We start from the raw sequence: 19,497 nt of genomic DNA on the forward strand, positions 1-19,497 counted from the left end.
CACAGATTCTTGGTGACTATAAATGGGTGGGCAAAACCCACAATGAAGGCTTAAAAAGCCACAGAATTGAAGCCACAGAAGCTAAGGGAAGAAAATATTCTAAGAAAGTAGCTAATACTACAAAATAAAAAAATAACAGAATTAAAAAGAAAACTAGTTCAAGATAACACTGAGCATGTGTTTACACCTACAGTTGCAAAGTAGAAGTTTGACTTTAATTCTAGGCTATAGAAGTATTCTTTTGGGTACCAAACAGTTTTTCTTGTTTTTTTTTCCTTCCTAATTGTTTCCCAATTAGGGGAAAAAAAAATCCTTTTTATTTTTAATACTTCCCAACACTTAAAAAAGCAAAAGACCTCACATAAAATTGATAAACTGAAGGAATAAACAACACTGGGCCCTGTTCCTACGTGACAACAACATGTGAAGCTGAGCAGTCTCTGCCCCCTTTAGATGAGGTATGTTTTCTCCAGGTTTCACTTTTCCAGCTTTCACTTGGCCTTCTTCACTTACTTTATGAGCTGAGCTCACGTAGGCATTTATGTTCATGATCTCTGACATATATCTCTCCTCCCTCCCCATGACTCAATTAAAATCATAATGAATCTTTAAAAGGTATAAATCCATAATAAACCAAAAAATAAAAGAGACTAAGAAAGATTTCAACAGAACAGATGTGGCAGAAAGAAAAAAGGGGAGTAGAAATGGAATGTATGACTCGAGGGAAGTTATAACATTAGGTAGCATCCACTGAGGGGACTATGAGAGAATAAATGACAACATAAAAGAATTGTCAAGTGATCCTGAGCGTCCAGCTGCAGTCAGAGACCATGATTATGCAGTGTCACCAAACCACATCACCATCTAATTTTCTTAGCAGCCCTCAGAAACCCAAGTATGAGTGAAGAAGAAGGGTTCTCAGAGGCAGGATAAGGGCAGCAGAAAAAGAAGAAATCTAGACTACTAAGGGTACTGGTAAGAAAACGGTATGATGATTCTGAATAGGGTTCAATATCTAGCTATGAATGGAAGGAGAAAGAAAACTAGTAATTGTAGAGAAATGTGGAATTAAAGAAGGGCTTTGAATCTATCCACCATCCACCTGTCCTCCTACATAGTTATCTGTAAGATACTGGGATAGGTTTATAGATTTTAGGAAAGGCTGGATAAGGTTGTGCTTTAATTGCACAGAAAGAGGAAGAGAGAGGGAAAGGAGAAAGGGGGTAAAATAGAATGGGAAAAAGAAGGAGGGGAAGAGAAAGAGGAAGAACTAATATACATCATTTTTCTGATGTAGTTAATAAATTATATGATGCCATCTATACTCTCTTAGTTTTCTATGTGCACATTTCTAAAACAACTGCTTGAAAGAAATTTTATATAACACACCATGTGAAACCAGCTATATTCTAAACAACTAATCACATTTTTCTCTAAAACAGACTCACTGCTTTAAAAAATGTTATATGTAAAATTAAATGCAACTGTTTCACAAAGTTTACAATTTGACATTTTATATACATTTTAACTTTATCATGACTTCAAAAACTCTCTAAAGGGGTAAAGAGTATTCAAATTGCAGAAATTCCTTCAGCTCACTGATACTATATATATATATATGTCACTTTCCCCTAATTTTCTTTTCATGTTCACTTATTTTAGAAATTCTTGGTTGATGAAATAGCTTACAAAATAGCAGGTAATACAATAAATGCAAACATCATTATACATTTTCCATTTTACAGACCTTACTTAATCGTGACTGAAGTACCAAGAGTTTGTTGTATTCTTCTGTTACTTTGTTGAGAAGAGTTTGCACATTTTCCTGAAAATCTAAATGATAAACAATTATAATAATTTCACTCTACAATAAAAGTCTGCTTCTTTCAATAAGTATTATTCATCAATTGATAACTTCAGAAAATTGCCTGCTAGAAGTAAAATTCATAGATTTAGTAACCAACAATTAAAACCTCAATAATGTGGAACGCCTGCTACAAAGATTAACTTGACAATTTCACATTAAAATACATTAATTTCTTTTGGCATTCATTAATTTGTACATATTTGTTCATTCTTCATACAAATGGACAGGGGTAGGAAACATTTTATCTGTGAAGGAATATCAAAAAAATTAATTGAGGTTATAATTTGTAAAAATGAACTAATACAGGATTCCTATTAAGAAAGATAACTGAATGTCTTATTCTTTAAAAAAAAGATAAAACCCCAACAGACTTATTCAATAAAATACCACAACTTTTAAAGGTTTGGATCTATGGTATAAAATTAAGAATTACAGTGAGAAAAGATGGAAGTAGAGGAACAGAGGATAAAGAGACAAGGAAACTTGTAGACAGCTTTGGTTCTCTTTATATCACAATTACTGCATTGTAAAACTAAAAATGTACATTAAAGATTTAAGATTTCATGAACCTGAAAAAACAAGATGTTAAGATAACTCAAATTGGCTAAGTGATAAAATCATTAATTAACAGAGAAAGTTTACCAATTCATTTAAGAAAATTACTCTGTTCAATAATGTGGTAAAGCCTTTATTACCTTGAACTTCATATTTATAATCTTGCAATTCTAGTTCTTGATTTTCAGAAGTGTGAACACCGGAAGTCTCTTCCTCTTTCTTGTCTACATTTACTTCACATTTTAAAGCAGAAGTATAATGTTCACCAAGGACACTGCAAAAAGTCTGTTGACAACAAAATTAGGTATTTTATGAAATTAAAATTTTGATTTCTGCCACTAAAGATCATTAAACACTATTTTTCTATATGCAAAAGACAGTCAAAATGACACAGAAAAATCAGTAAGAAAACACTCTTCTGTATACCAAATCAATCTGCAGAAGAAATAACCAAGTCTAAATCTTTCTCTCTCCACATATAGAATGTGAAATTCTTCTTACACCAGGAAAATATTGATAGTCTTCATTATCTATAATATATATCAAATATATCTATCAAATTATAACTTTTTGCTTCTTCCTCATAATGAATATATCTTGTACTTTAATCTACCACTTTCTGGCTTGGATCCTATTCTGATGTTATCTTTGTAAGGTCGACTACCCTTGTGAAAAACACAAAAAGATGAGGACAGAAGTTCAAAAAGTAGTCTATAAATTCTATAGAAATTACAATATATGAAGTAGGAGATCACATTCATAGACTTTAACATAAGAGAATACTATTCTGTGGTTTACACATGGAAAAAAAATATTTGACACATCATTCTGGTTTTTCTCCTGAGCAACAGATAATTTTATCATCACTTACAAATAACATATGCCACATAATCATCTGATAAGCCCTCTAAATAAGTTTCACCTGTGCCCCTCATGCAACTGGAAATAACAATCAACAACTCCTAGACTTAACCAATTTGCTTATTGTTGCTATTTCTTGAGATTTGCCTAAAAGTTAAACTATACTATTAATAATTGACTTGATTAAATTTTCAACACAGTTCCTAAGGTAGAATTTTATCATAAATTGATAAATTGATTCAGGTTGGTAGAAACCTGATCATCCAATTTACAGGTGAGGCAACAGACCCAGAAAGATGAAGTAACTAGTCCATAGTAACATCAATGATTAGTGACAAAACCAGGTTTCACGATGAACTCCAGGGGACCTCTCCATTACAAGCTGATTCATATTTCAACTTCAGATTAGGGGGTCAAGTAAAACCATTAATAGAAGAAAAGAAAATATAAAGTCAGCTTATAAATAAACTACTGTGACTTGGGCCCTCTTTCCATATTTACAGACTATCAACAATGGATATGAAAGGACAATCAATGCCTGAACCCTTCGGCAGAGGTGGAGGCTGAATGAATGTGGTTATTTCTGACTTTCTTTTGCTTTTTTGAATACTGTTTTTGAACTATTCTGTAGGTAATCAGAATCAGTAAGGGAGCTTTACCTTCCCAACTAATACCATCCTCCTCCCTCTTCGATTCACAAATACACAGGCTAGGATGGAGATCTGTGACAAAGCCTAGGCATGTATTTTAAATTTTGAACTATTTCAAATATGCAGAAAAAATAGTTCATCTATTACCTAGCTGTAACAAATACTAATATTTTGTCATATTATATCCATATTTTTAAAAAGAAATAGAACATTACATACAGATTTGAAGATTTCTGAATTAAGTACTGCTTACCTATTTCATTCACCTGTCTCTCTGCCCAGAGGTGATTACTCTAACATGCATGTTTTTATACTTTTTCTTTTGAGATTTGCTGATATTAGTACACCTAGCAAACACTGCAATATGGTGTTCCATTGTACAGATATAACACAATTTGTTTATTCATTTGCCTGCAGATAAAAATCTGAGTTGTTTCTAATTTTTGACTTAACATAGACATTCTTGCAATGAACATATCTGGTTGTGCACAAATGTGAGCCTAAGTAGAAGTAAATGCCTGGGCTGTGTGATGTACATATCTTCAACAATATACCTTGCCAATCTGCTTCTCAAGGTAGTACACCCCCACCAGCAGTGCAGAAGCGCTCCTATTTCACCTGATCTTCACAAATATAATTATACTTGGCATAATTAGTTTTTAGATTTGGCAATCTACAGTGTGAAATCTTATCTCACTAGTCTTGGGCAAGATCCCCAGGTAAGTCATCAAATCACTCAACCACCAAAGTGGGCAGGGGTAGGAGACAGACCTGCTTAAGGCTCTATTGGTCTGTTTTTTTTAAATTAGGCATAACTTTTGTGTATTCTACTGCTGAGATAATTTACCTAGGTTTCTTTTGTTTCGAACTGATTATCAGGAAAACATTTTCTTTTTTTTTTTTTTTTTTTTTTTTGCGGTACGCGGGCCTCTCACTGTTGTGGCCTCTCCTGTTGCGGAGCACAGGCTCCGGACGCGCAGGCTCAGCGGCCATTGCTCACGGGCCTAGCCGCTCCGCTGCATGCGGGATCTTCCCGGACCGGGGGTCAAACCCGCGTCCCCTGCATCGGCAGGCGGACGCTCAACCACTGCGCCACCAGGGAAGCCCCAGGAAAACATTTAAATGCTCATTTTAAACTTAAAAACTCAGCAATATTTTCTAAATACAGTTCCAAGGTAAGATAGTAGGGAAAACTAACTCAGATGATTCTGCCTATCAAATTTGTATTAACTTAAAATTTAGCATTTCTTGTCTGAAAGTACTTTAAAATATATATATCTTTATTGGAGTATAATTGCTTCACACTGTTGTGTTAGTTTCTGTTGTACAACAAAGCGAATCAGCTATAACATATACATGTATCCCCATATACCCTCCCTCTTGAGCCTCCCTCCCACCCTCCCTATCCCACCCCTCTAGGTCATCACAAAGCACCGAGCTGATCTCCCTGTGCTACGCAGCAGCTTCCCACTAGCCCATCCATTTTACATTTGTAGTGTATATATGTCAGTGCTACTCTCTCACTGAGTCCCAGCTTCCCCTTCCCTGTGTCCTCAAGTCCATTATATACGTCTGCGTCTTTATTCCTGCCCTGCCACTAAGTTCATCAGTAATGTTTTTTTAGATTCCATATATGTGCATTAGCATAGGGTATTTGTTTTTCTCTTTCTGACTTACTTCACTCTGTATGACACTCTAAGTCCATCCACCTCATTACAAATAACTCAATTTTGTTTCTTTTTATGGCTGGGTAATATTCCACTGTATATATGTGCCATATCTTCTTTATCCATTCCTCTGTTGATGGACAGTTAGGGTGCTTCCATGTCCTGGATATTGTAAATAGTGCTGCAGTGAACACTGTGGTTCATGTATCTTTCTGAATTATGGTAAAAGTACTTTTTAACTAATACCTTACCTGTGTAAAATGAGAACATTCTTCAGACACTGCCCTGTGAAGTTTTCCAATGAGCATTTGTAAAGGCTTCACTTCATCACCTAATAGAATAGATATTGCATTAAAATGTTCAGTTTACATACTTAGAAACTATTTTCATATTAAATCTATGTCAACTGGAAGCTTCCTGGCAATAAGATTAGTTTTAAATTCTTTATTTCTTTCAATGTTATTTTGTGCTGCTCAGTGTTAACCAGCTAAGATAATCTGTAGGATTTTCAATTTATATCCCACAAAATGGTACAAAGAAGTGACTTACAATTTTTTTTTACTACAACCCAATACTAGAAATACATCATACAGCATAACCTATTACATATATACATCCATATAAAACTGAAACAAAAATTTCACAAATCAACATTTACTCTTTCTACATGCTATGCACGCCAATGTGTTCTGTTCTACTTTATCACTGGACTGACTTCATCGCCCATTAACGGACTCATTAACTAACTTGTAGCCTGAAACACTACAGATTCTATCTGAAGAGGATACCAATACAAACAATATATGCTTAAAATCTTATTCAACTGACAAAGAACTGCTGAAGTGAAAAAGTACAGTATTCTTATTTAAGCCACACTTTAAATTCTACTCTGTTCAACAAAACAATTCCAAACGTATGAGCCACCTCACTCCCAAAGGCAGATCTGTCCAGAGTGGGGGCCTAAAGATACCTTGAACAGAGGAAGTTTAATTTAATTAATTAAATAAGTATTAAAGGTAAAAGTTAACTGCAACTAGTCTTCCACTTACGGTTCCTTAAATATTGCTCCTTACACAGTACCATCTTAGTCTTTGGCTCACTCTACAGTCTCCCAGGGCATCTCATTCTTGTCCTTGGCCTCAAATGATCTTTTGATTTACAAATCTTTATCTTGTGCCTAATCCTCCCTCTTAGGTTTCAGCTTTCTATTTTCAACTGCCTAATAGATATCTCTCCTTTTTTAATTAATTAATTAATTTGTGGGGTTTTTTTTAAAAAAACATCTTTATTGGAGTATAATTGCTTTACAACGTTGTGTTAGTTTCTGCTGTACAACAAAGTGAATCAGCTATACGTATACATATATCCCCATATCTCCTCCCTCTTGCATCTCCCTCCCACCCCTCTAGGTGGTCACAAAGCACCGAGATGATCGCCCTGTACCATGCTGCTGTTTCCCACTAGCTATCTATTTTACATTTGGTAGTGTATATGTGTCCATGCCACTCTCTCACTTCATCCCAGCTTACCCTTACCCCTCCCCATGTCCTCAAGTCCATTCTCTACATCTGCGTCATTATTCTTGTCCTGCCCCTTAGATATCTCTTTTTCAAAGTCAACAGGTAATTTTAACTCAATGTTCCAAGCTTAATTTACTATTTTTTCCACAAATCTGGTCCTTATCCTCCTCATGACTGGAGTCGCCCTCATTCCAACTACTCAAGCTAGAAACTTAGGGATCATTCTCAACTCCTTCCCCTTTTACTGTTAATATTAACTGCAGACTACAGCCTACCTCTTTTTTTTTTTTTTTAAACATCTTTATTGGGGTATAATTGCTTTACAATGGTGTATTAGTTTCTGCTTTAGAACAAAGTGAATCAGTTATACATATACATATGTTCCCATATCTCTTCCCTCTTGCGTCTCCCTCCCTCCCATTCTCCCTATCCCACCCCTCCAGGCGGTCACAAAGCACCGAGCTGATATCCAGCCTACCTCTTTAACTCTTAAACTTTCCTTCCTTCTCCAATCCCCAATGACATTTTAGTTCAACATCTTAATGTTAACAGAATTACTGCCAAAGTTGCTTAACTGGTCTTCCCATCACTTATCACCTCCCCCAATTTGCCTCAATGCTGTCATCTTAAAAATCTTACGATGTTACTCCCACTATTGAAAATCCTGCATTAGGTCTTATCACCATTGGCATAAAGATTAAAAATGCTTCACTTAGGGTATATGAAGTCTTTTCTTACCAAGCTCCTGCCAATCTTTCCATCTTTATCCCTCAGTACTTTTTCGCACACCTTGAATTCTCAACTCTCCAAAATGGATGCAGTCTCTCATATCTCCACATTTAAAACTCAAGAGCTTTCGCTAAAATTCCAACCTCCCTACTCCTGCCTACTGCCTCACTCTTCCAGGAAGTACTAGACTTTTCTTCTCCCTCCTTCCATTCTTTCTGTTCATTCTTCTAGCATAGAAATTTTCCTATTGTTTTCTAAGAGTTTATTTTATATTGCTTTCCCACAGGACTGCTGACTTCTTGGGGAAAATAACTCAGTGATTTTTAGATTTCTCAAGCACGTAAACGAGTATCCTATAGATTATATGAACAAATGAGTCCAGGACTGGAATACCCAGTCATGTTCCTCTATGGGGTCTAAGTCAAGAACAGAATCATGGAGTGGTGGGCTCTAAGTGATACTTATTTGTTTCATAATACTTATAATTTTGTTAGAAATCATTTACCTGTTTCTTGTGTTTTTATATTCTGTAGCTCTAGCTGGTGTATTTTCTGAAGTTCCTTGATCTTATCCTCTTGAGCAGAAATAAGCTCCTGCTTAAGACTGCAAAGAGCTTTATCTTTTTCCTTTTTCATATATTCACGAACCTGATCCACATGAGTTGAATAAACCAGAGAGAGGCAAATACGTTGAGCTTCCATCTGTAGCCTTAAATCATTCTTAAAGTAAATTAATGTGTAGGTTAGAATATTTTTAAATGACAAATCAAGTAATTTAACTTTTTTTTTGCATATACTGATTACAAGGGAGGAAATACATGAAATTATAGTTTAAAATTTCATGTAAGAGAAGTGACGTCTAATTTAAATTTTTTCTCACTTATTCTGTTGCACTGACCTACCTATCTTTTTTCAAGGAAAATAGCACAATATTTTCATTACTTCAACTTCATAGTAAATTTTGATATTTGGTATAGCTAGGATGGCCTGATCTTTCATTTTTGTTCAAAAATAACATTTTAAAACAAGTATAGAGAAATGCAAATAATAATGTAATAAACACTATGTACACACATCCCAAATTAACAAATACAATTGTTTTATCTTTTTTTTTCATTTCTCTCCTCCCTACATATTTTTTTGGTTTAGAAAGAAAACATAGATAAAATTTAATCTACTACGTTCTCATTCCTCCTTCTCCAGAGGCCATCATTATCATAAATTTGATCATAAATTTGCTGCAAGTACAGTTCATTTCTTATACTCTCACTTCTCAATCCATCTATAAACAATGCATTATATTTTGTTTTTAAGAATTTACATAAATGGTGCAAAATGGTATTTATTTTGCAAATTACTCTTCTCATTCAATATACTTCTAAGATCTATCCATGGAGATACAGATGAATTTAACTGTGGTATTATATATATGAATATAGCACAATTTGTCCATTTCCTTTTTGGAGATCAACTGGATTATTTCTAAATTTTTTGATATTTCAAAAAATGCTGCAATAAATTCATATACATATGCCCTGTACAAATATGCTAGTGTTTCTCTAGTGTAGTGGTTCTCAAACTTTAGCACACATCAAAATCACCTGGAGTGCTTATTAAAACAGATTGCTGGGCCCCTCTCCCAGAGCGTCTAGCTCAGAAGGTCTGGTGTGGGCCCCAGAATTTGAATTATAACCTGTTTTCAAGTGATGCTGATGCTGCTGGTCAGGGACTACACTGAGTGCCACCTAGAAATGTAAATGCTGCATCACAGATTATGTATATTAACTGCATTAGATTTTAACACATTTTTATATTTACACCAATTTACACTGATATTTAACAGTGTAGGTGAATACTCATCTCCCCACATTCTCATCACACTTTTTATTGTGAAACTTATTTTGCCAATCTGACAGGTATAAAATGCTATTTTATTGTTATATCAATTTATAATGTTGAAGTATCTTTTCATGTTTATAAGCCAATTAGTTTAGTCCCAAGAGAAGTATTTTTGTGGCTTCAGCATTATTTCTAAGCATATTTAGATTGCTCTTAGGTGTTATTATGTAAGTTGTTGCTCAATTTCTTCCGTGAGCTTCCTTCCACAGACACACACCTCACTCCTCTCCCCATCACTAAGGGGGTTTGTCTTGGTAGTGATGAGTGGGGCAGGGACAGCTTATGGGTTTGCCTCTGTTTACTTTATGGAAGTTAATGTCAAGGAGATGGTATCTGAATGTCACTGAAAATGTCTTTAGTTAGAAAAAATAAAATTCTTACTGAGAAGATTTGACCATGTTGATGGCTTCAAATTTAGGTCCTCCCCCAGTAATGTTTTTTAAAAAAATTTAAATGATCTCTGGCATTTTTAGAAGTGATTACATTAAAACCAATTATGATTTTGAAAACTATTTCAGATACTTAACAAAGCATTAATAGTTATGCAGTTAGAACATCTTAACTCTATTTAGGTTATTAAAATGTAAAATATCCTAATATCTGATATAAGATCACAAATGTGAGTACATTTATTAGAAGTAAAAAGAAAAAACTTTCCAGTGGCTTCCTACTGTATACAGAATAAAATCTCAACTTCTTACGCAGTCTGTAAGGCTCTACAAGATCTGGTCTTTTGCTTCTTCAAACTCTTTTTCTTCCACTCTCCTTCCCTCAAACTCAACTAAATACGTCTTTATTCTGTTCCTCAAACTCATCTCTGTCATCACAATTGCTCTAATTTCCATGTGGTAGACTCCTCGCTGCCATTCAGATGGCAGCTCAGATGTTAATTCCTCCTAGACACCTTTCCTGACCACCCTATTTAATGCTGCCACCACCACTACCCACCATTCCCTATCACATTATCTGTTTTATTTTCCTTATAAAACATCACTTTTCTTAACTATTCTACTTGTTTCCTCATTTATTGCCTGCCTCCCTCACTAGAATATATGTTCTTTGAGAGCAGGAACCTTCTTTCTCTTGTTCACCACTATTCCTACCTGGCAAGAGACTCAATAAATACTTGTTATAGAAATGAAGAAACACATAAAGCTCTAGTTAGCACCATTATACAAGATGTCCAGTGGAATTTTCATGTCATTTCTATTTTCAGTATCCAGCAAATATAAATCATCAGGAGTGACCTAGTATTACTCATTATATGCACTGTTTAACTGTATTTAGAATTAATACATTTCCCCCCCACTTCAGGTAAAACAAGACTCTGAGAAAACGCTAGGATTTAAACCAAGATTTTTTTCTCAGGGAAATATAGTTTCATAACTACTGAACAACTATATAGAGCACTAAAAAGTCTGAGAGTTAATTTTCAGTTGTGGAACCTTGAAAACACCAATACAAAATGAGACTGAAACCAATCTTTGGGATTGCAACAAAATATTACAAAATAACTTTTCTAAAGCTCAGACTCTTGTGATTTAAACTCTTGCCTTTTCAAAGAAAATGTGTTCTATGTTCTATTTCCTGAGCAGATTAACTAAAAGATTAACTAAAAGAGCAGCAACAACGTTTAAGGCAACAATGTTTAAGCATTAAAAAGATAAATGATAAATGATAGGCTTAAGTGAGAATTACATTACAGGGTTACTTTCATTCTCTTGTAAGGTTAATTTATGTTTTATGACGATGAAAATTTTTAGTATGAAATGTACGCTGTAGCATATACATGTAAGTAAACATACCTGTTCTGATTTAAGTACACTGAGCTCCTGCTGAAGTTTATCATTTTCACCTGGTTCAGTTGTCCCACGTGATGATTCATTTGTCACTGACGGCAAGTGATCAAAAAACCATTCTTGCTTGTTTTCTTTTCCAAGAGTCATATTTTCAATAGGAATTTCATTTAACTCCATTATTTTTGATTCTTCACCAAAATCTTTACTTATTTTAGGAACACACCCTCCAGAATCCCTGCTTGTCAAAACTCCATCTTTTAAAGAGCTTAAATGGACAGCACACACATTTACATCTTCTGTCCTATTATGGTTAATTATGATTTCTAGCTCTCTACATCTCAATAAAACTTGCTCTTTTTCTTGCTTTAAAGATTTAACTTCTTCCCTTAGAAAACTAATCTCGCTATGTTTCTGTTTTAATTGTTCAGAAAGATCAGACAGTCTCTCTGACAGTTCTAATTTTTCTCGCTTGGTTACCTCAAGCTTTTCCATAAGTTCTGTTGTATCTTTCTCAACAACCTCACCAATTTCCAATGGTTCTGCTGTAAAAGTTTTGTCATCATCAAAGACTGAACTTTTTATTTTCACTATAGTTGGGTTTATTCTTTGCAAATGATGAAGCTCTTCACTAAGTGCTTTAAGCTTACTTTTATATTCAACTTCTTGTTTATTTTTACTGTCTTCTAAATCGGTTTTTACCTTGAGAAGGCAAGCATAATCCTCCTGTAACTCTTGATAATTAACTTCAAAATTTTTTTCAGCAAATGAAAAAGTGTTCCTTTGCTTTTCAATCTCTTCAGTTAGCTGAATACATTGTTTTTTGAGGTTCTCATTTTCCTCTGTAAGTATTTCTATTTCTTTTTGCCAGCTACAGTCTTTGGATCTGTACTTAATGGAGTCTATGAAAATTAATCTTTCTTCTTGGTTAACAGGAGTATATATTTGCCACATGTCTTCAAGGGCCTTCTTTTCATCTTTAAGAATGCTATTCTCTGCTTCAAGTTGTGCAAGTTTTTCTTGAAGGTCATCCTCTTTTTCCTTCATTTGTTTCTCCAATAATTCAGTTTTAAGTTGTAATTCTTGAACTTCTTGTTCAAGTGTACCCTTTTCCTTTTCTTCTTGTCTGAGTATTTCAATTTCTTTTTGAAGTTCATTGATATGAAGGGTCATTTCTTCTGATTTTGAATTCACAAGGGATTGCTGTAAATCTTTCAGCTTTGAAATTTCCAAAATTAACTGGTTCTGCTTAGTTATCAAATTGTCTTTTTCAAACTGCATGGTTTCTATTTTTTGACTCATTTCATTCTGTAAGCCATCTATCTGCTGTTTATAGTGAATGCCTAAGTTATCTTTAAGCTTTTCAATATTTATTTGATGTTCAATTTCCAAATCTTCCTTCAGTTTGGAAAGTTCTTCTTCATGACTAAACAGGAGCTGTGTCCTCAGCCTCTCTAGCTCAGCTTCTTGTGATTCAGCCATTCTGTCTAATACAGCATTTTTTTCTCTTTCTAACATTTCAAGCTTTATCTTATAATGTGTAACTTCTGCTTCATGTTTTAATTCTAGTTCCTTCCTGGATTCAGATGCAGAAATAATCTCCGCTTTCAAATCTTTCACTGTACTAAGGGACTTGTGTGCTTCATTGAGTTTACTTTCTTGTTCAGCTATAGTCTGTCTAGCCCTCTGAATTTGGTCCCTTGAAAAGCTCAATTCTTCAAAAAGGTCTTCAAGTTGTCTCTGTAGAACAGACTTTTCTCCTGAAATTACTCCTAGTTCTTCCTTGAGTTTTTCCTTTTGAGAGTTAGTATCTTGCAATTTTATATTCAGTTCATTTATTGCCATATTCATTAACTTTATTTGATCTTCATTAACTGTAATATTTGGACACGATCTTAAAGCATTCTCCATTTCTCCCTTATGTTGTGTTTTAAGTTCATCTATCTGTGACATGTGTTGTTTTATTAATTCTTGTTTCATCTGTACTATCTGCTGCCCATACATCTCATCCAGCTCTGCCCGGAGTTGTTCTAACTTTCTTTGTGTTTCTTGTTCCATTCTTTGTAGAATATCAGTTTCAAATTGACTATCTTTATGATTTTTCTTCTGAAGTTCTTCAACTGTCCCCATTAATTGTTTTATTTCCTCAGAACACTGTCTTTCCTTTTGCTTGGAATTAGTCAGCTCTAATTTCATATTTTTTATCTCTTGGTTCTTTTGTACAACCTGTTCTTGTAATTCTTCCAGTAATTTATCAGCAGTTGTGACTTTATCCTTTAGCTCAAGAGTTTTTTTTTCTTCTTCTATTATTTTTGTATTTAATTCTTCAATGACTGCTTCCTTTTCCTGTATTTCTTTATTTGAGCTTTCTACTTTTTTATCCTGTTCCTTTATAAAGAAAAAATGAAAATATAAAAATGGCATTTTTAGTTCCTGGTTACTTATACCCCTTAACCCCATTACCAAAAGACTGACAGAAGACTGCTTTTTACATTATCCTACAAAAAGTAGCTGCTGAGCCTGCCCCTTAATTTTTCTTACGTCAGTGAGACACAGGACTTGTGTAGTCAATACTATCTATGAGCAGTGTTGGCCTTCTTGGTGGGAAGAAATTTTTCTTACATTGCTATGACTAAATTTTTTAGTTTAAAAATTCAGTGGGATTAAAATGTGTCTAAACCATTATACGTTCTTCTTTCTTATTAACTGATTAACATTCTATGTATTTAGTATTTGCAATAGCTAGAGCACTACATACTCTTTACATTTCCAGAAGATAGTCCTAAAAATATATCAGAGTTCCTCCCATATCGTATTTTAGTGACCTGAAGGTTTGGTGGGCAAGTGTTATGAAAGGAGTAAAACAACAAACACAGGTTCCTGTAAGTCAGCCTTAACTTCACTCCTGGGGCTAAATGAATTAAAAGTTCAGGGATATGCCATGCTTAAGTGGTTGAATCACAAGTGATATGCAAGACAATTATACCATTTATGGCATATCAATTTGATTCTAGATTTTTGGTGTGAATAGAAATTTGAAAGCAGGACAGATTTTTCCCCCCACTTCTGATTTGGGACTCTATTTTGGAACTGTGGATAAATCAAAACCCAGAACATATGCCGAGGTATGTCCCTATGTCCCTAATCATTCGCAGAAGTGTTAGAGCATAAGAGAGTCGAGTAGAAGCCCCGGTGACAAAGTTTTGTCTCTGTTACTTAGTTGCCTGAGTAGTTAAGGGCTGTAGTCCCAAGGACCAAAAAAAAAGTAAAATCCACAGAACAGAACAGAATATATGGAAAGTAATTAAAATCACCTTCAGGAGACAAAAGTCCAAGGCCAAGAGGACTTAAAGGCACCTCAAATGAATGTATTAACATACCTAAAAAAAAGAATGACAGGGCCTAGGAAAAAAGAAAGCCTCAGAGAGAAATATTGGCAGTCCCCATTTAAGTACAGTTCAGAAAAGAGAATCAAGGAAGGTACCATTGAGAATTCTAATCCCTCTGGGAAAACCATACCAAATGTAGAAAGCAAGGTAGGGGTCTATTGTAAACAGAATTAAGAATTTCAGTCCAAAGGCATGACCATTCCTACTGTGAGACGGATATATGAGGTTATCACAGCCTAATGCCACTGAACATCTGATTCCTCTAACATCCCTTGATCTCATGCTCACTTGAGCAAAATCCTATCAGTTTTCGTCTTGGTATCACATATCCCATCAATGTCACCATATGTTACTAGCAAGTACTAAGCCTTCAGACTTTAATTTCTGGACTAAAATATGACATTTAAATCAGTTTAATCTCTTTAAATCTTGGTGTTTTCACCTGTAAAATAAAGATGATATTATTTTCTCTATCTCACAGAATATGTCTGAATCTAAAATAAATATATTAAGGTATTAATTCTCACTGTGCGACATACACACATAATATATTTATATACTAGAAAAAAATCTGTAAGGCATTTGGAGTCTCTAAGAAAGTAAAATCAGTTCACGGCAGTCAACTTCAGTTAAACTGTTAAGTAATTAGTCTTGAAAGTGTTAATGTTGTTATAAAATCTTTAATATTTATTTATATATCCTGGTTTTTCATGGGGGGGGAACCCTCATAAAATAAAAAGTATCAATTCAAAACTGTCCAACACTTGATATTACCGCAAACAACAATTCTTCATTCAATTATTAAATAGTACAAATTCATGGTTCACTTTTCTTACTACCATTTATTCCACAGTACATGGTTTTAAACCACTTATATGGTGTTGCAAAAAAAGATAGCTCTGTGGTTAAGGATACAATCCCTCTATTTTTTGGAAACAGACCTGAGAGAGTAAGGAATAATATAGTTCCTGCCTGTGATGACTGTACCATGGGAAGTTCAGAGGATTAGGACAGTAAGAATGAACCTGAAACAGTTAATGCAGTTGCCTCAGAAACCAAGACAGTTCCAACTATCATCCTAATGCCCTAGTCCTTCAGTTGCTTTAATGGAACTACTACCCAGGGATTCATTCAAAGAGAAAAAAAGGAAAAAATATGTATGTAATGAAAAAGGGACCAATAACAAAAGTATTCTTGCTAACATTCAAATAAACAAAGGTTATTCCCCCTACGAAAATGAATTACTTGAATTTTAAATAATCTCAAATTATACTGCCTACTGAATACAATATAATAAGTATGATAAAACCCGACTGCCCAGGCTCTTCTAACCTAGGCCTAGACTGACTTTCTACTCTTACCTCCTGGAAAGACTCATTTCCAAAGACTATTATTTTCTTATTAAACTACTTTTTGATGTCTATATACACTTCTAACATGTTTCAGCCTGGGTCTTTATGCATACTCCACCCTCCCTAAAATGTCCTCCCCATCTCATCAGTTCAGATTCATAATTTATTCACTTATTTACCAAATTAGTATTGAGTAGCTGCTATGTGCCATATATTATACCAATTAGGGAGAAAACAAAGTACAGTTAAAAGGGGATTGTTCCAATATACAGACTTACCTCAAATACCACCTTCCAGCTAAAGCCTACCCTGAATCACTTCCCTTATGAAGCCAGACTGACTAAGAATTTTCAAAACACTTTTTAACCATACTTAGCCTTGTTTTGTGGTGTCTTGCATACATGCCTACTAAACCATGAGTTCCAGTGAAGAAAAAAGCACATTTAAACATCATTATCTCTTCCAAGAGCATGATGCAAAACAAGTGTTCTGTAAACATCTACAAAATGATTTTTAAATTACCTTGGTTGTAAAGCATGTCCATTTCATAATTTCAATATCTTAATATTGTATATTTCCTATTTTCCTTAGAGACAGTCTCTGGAATCATATTACCTAGATTTGAAATCTGGCTCTACCAATTTATTACCTGTATATCTGGGCAATTTACTTCATCTTGCTTTGCTCTGATGTCCTCATCTGTAAAATGGGGGTGACAATGGTATCTCTACCTCATAAGGTTGGTGTGATGATTCAATGAGTTAGTATGTGTATGATGCTTTGAATATTGCCTGGTAGCAAGTAAACAAAAATAAATGCTACCTAATACTTTTATTATTATCCAAACAATAGTCTTGTTTTGACAATTTCTCAACATCTTGCAGAAGAACCTCCTAAGTTTATAGAAAATACTGTATTGTATGTATAGTCTGCACTCATTATTCAAAGATTTCATATCTGTGAATTTGCTTACTTGCTTAAATTTATATATAACCCTGAGATCAATACTCACAGTCATTTGCAAAAGTGCACAGAGTGGTAAAAAATTTGAGTTGCTGGGACTTTCCTGGTGGTGCAGTGGTTAAGAATCCGTCTGCCAATGCAGGGGGCACAGCTTCAAGCCCTGGTCCGGAAGATCCCACGTGCTGCAGAACAACTAAGCCCGTGCGCCGTAACTACTGAGCCTGCGCTCTAGAGCCTGCGAGCCACAACTACTGAGCCCACGTGCCTAGAGCCCATGCTCCACATCAAGAGAAGCCACCGCAATGAGAAGCCCACACACCACAACAAAGAGTAGCCCCTGCTCGCCACAACTAGAGAAAGCCCATGCGCAGCAACGAAGACCCAAAGCAGCCAAAAATAAATAATTAAAAAAATTGAGTTTCGTGGCACGCATGATTCCAACTGGCATCAAGCAAGGTGAGCACACTGCTTTTTTGTTTAAGCTCTCATATGGAGAGGACAAGGATGGAGACCATGAGAATGGAGATGGTAGGGGGTAGCAGAGCATACTGCAAGAAATTCTGGCTCTGGGTCAGTCCAATAGGGTTGGAATCCCGATTCTGGCAACTACTTGGGGGGAAGGCACCCTTAGGCAAGTCAGTTAACACTTCTAACCCTCATTTCTCTTTTGAAAATTAAACAAAATATAATCTACCAGGATGTTTTCTTAGGATTTAATATTATAATCTATATGATATGCACAACACTGTAAATCAAATATACTTCAATAAAATTAAAAAATAAAATATAGTGGAAAGAGCAAAATAAAATCTGTATGATATGTATGTGTGTGTGCACGTATGTATGTGTATATATATCCCCTGGGAGCACTGAATAAGTGTTCCAGGCAACTTTATAACACATAACTATCATGAATAAAGAGAATCTGTATTTTTTTCTAATTAAAATCCATGAAACTTCATTTTGCCATGAAAATATTTTCAGAATTTCATAACCATGGCTAAAATGAGTAGAAACATCTCTAGATGTAAAAGAAAAAAACGATAGAAGTTCTGGTTATAAATGTAGATTCTCTGGAGAACTCAATTTAACATAGGTCAATCACTTTCAAAGAACTCAGTAATGAGTATTATCCTTCCCCCGCCAAATATTTATTTATTTATTTAGGCTGCGCCAAGTCTTAGTTACGGCACTCGAGATCTTCGTTGCGGCATGTTTAGCTGCGGCATGTGGGCTGTCAGTTGTGGCATGCACGTGGGACCTAGATCAAACACGGGCCACCTGCATTGGGAGCGTGGATTCTTACCCACTGGACCACCAGGGAAGTCCCAATGAGTATAATCTTAAAACCTATTACTGGAAGACTCCCAACTGCTTTTGAAATAAATTATCTTACATGCTTAAAGAACTTTTCTTAATTATGAAACTTTCTGATTCATGTGTGTAACAAAAAGATAAACACTAGGATAAAAAACTTTAAAATTAATTGTAAAGCTGATGCACATTGGCTGACTTCCTTAAACATACCATTTCATATGCTCTAATTTTCTCTTGCAAGAAACTAATTTGCATTTTGAAGTCTTCTTTCTTTTTGTGATAATCTTCTAACAGATGGTCTTGTTCTTCCAGCTGTTGCTGATGAGTGAGGATCTGTTGTTTGGCTTGTAGTAAATCTGCAGCTGTGCTACTATGAGTGCTGTTTCTCAGAGTTTCACTAGCCTGTAACTTGAAAATAGAAAGAAACCCCAAAGTATTAAATTCTTAAGTGAGTACACTACGGAAGAGACATTCTTTGGGGGGTGTTACTCAGCTCATAGTTGCTCTCTGGGAACTGTACTGGATTCACAGGCTTGAGACCCCAGCAAACATGCTGCCATAGCTGATCAGATGAGTATGATTACATTACCTAAGCTGACAAATTCCTCCCTTATCTAAAATTATTTTCTGTTACTTGCCAACAGAAACCTTAATAAATACAATCAGATTCCTATGGCTCTAATTAAAGGTAAGTGGAATATATTCAGTCTAGTGACCGTTTCAGAACCTAACTAAAATGAAATCATACCAGGGTTGACAAAGGTTGGATGTTAACTACAGGTTAATTTCTGCAAAAATCCACCTTATCAGACTTACAAGATTTTACAATACAGATGAGGAAGAAGTACAAAGAAAATAATAGCACAAAACCACTCAAGAAGTATGAATTAAATTCCTGGTTAACATAACAAGTATTTACTAGTTTTTTCAAAA

The 19,497-nt window shown here is 34.9% G+C and overlaps 1 protein-coding gene across 10 annotated transcripts in view; it reads right to left on the reverse strand.

Moving 5' to 3' along the window:
- The window catches only part of AKAP9 (A-kinase anchoring protein 9), a 149,225-nt gene that overhangs the window by 92,388 nt on the left and 37,340 nt on the right, over positions 1 to 19,497 (reverse strand). For 9 of the 10 annotated variants that reach the window (XM_029234410.1, XM_029234415.1, XM_029234412.1 and 6 more), the window contains 6 exons: positions 18,775 to 18,972; positions 11,553 to 13,931; positions 8,355 to 8,568; positions 5,852 to 5,931; positions 2,563 to 2,707; positions 1,748 to 1,833 (listed from right to left, as the gene is read on the reverse strand). In XM_029234410.1, the coding sequence (XP_029090243.1) occupies positions 1,748 to 1,833; positions 2,563 to 2,707; positions 5,852 to 5,931; positions 8,355 to 8,568; positions 11,553 to 13,931; positions 18,775 to 18,972 (3,102 nt within the window). The remainder of the gene's footprint in view (positions 1 to 1,747; positions 1,834 to 2,562; positions 2,708 to 5,851; positions 5,932 to 8,354; positions 8,569 to 11,552; positions 13,932 to 18,774; positions 18,973 to 19,497) is intronic. The other variant, XM_029234411.1, reaches the window with a different exon arrangement.

The sequence above is a fragment of the Monodon monoceros genome, unplaced genomic scaffold (assembly GCF_005190385.1).
Source record: "Monodon monoceros isolate NGI ecotype Baffin Bay Population unplaced genomic scaffold, NGI_Narwhal_1 Super_Scaffold_2, whole genome shotgun sequence".
Taxonomy (NCBI): domain Eukaryota; kingdom Metazoa; phylum Chordata; class Mammalia; order Artiodactyla; family Monodontidae; genus Monodon; species Monodon monoceros.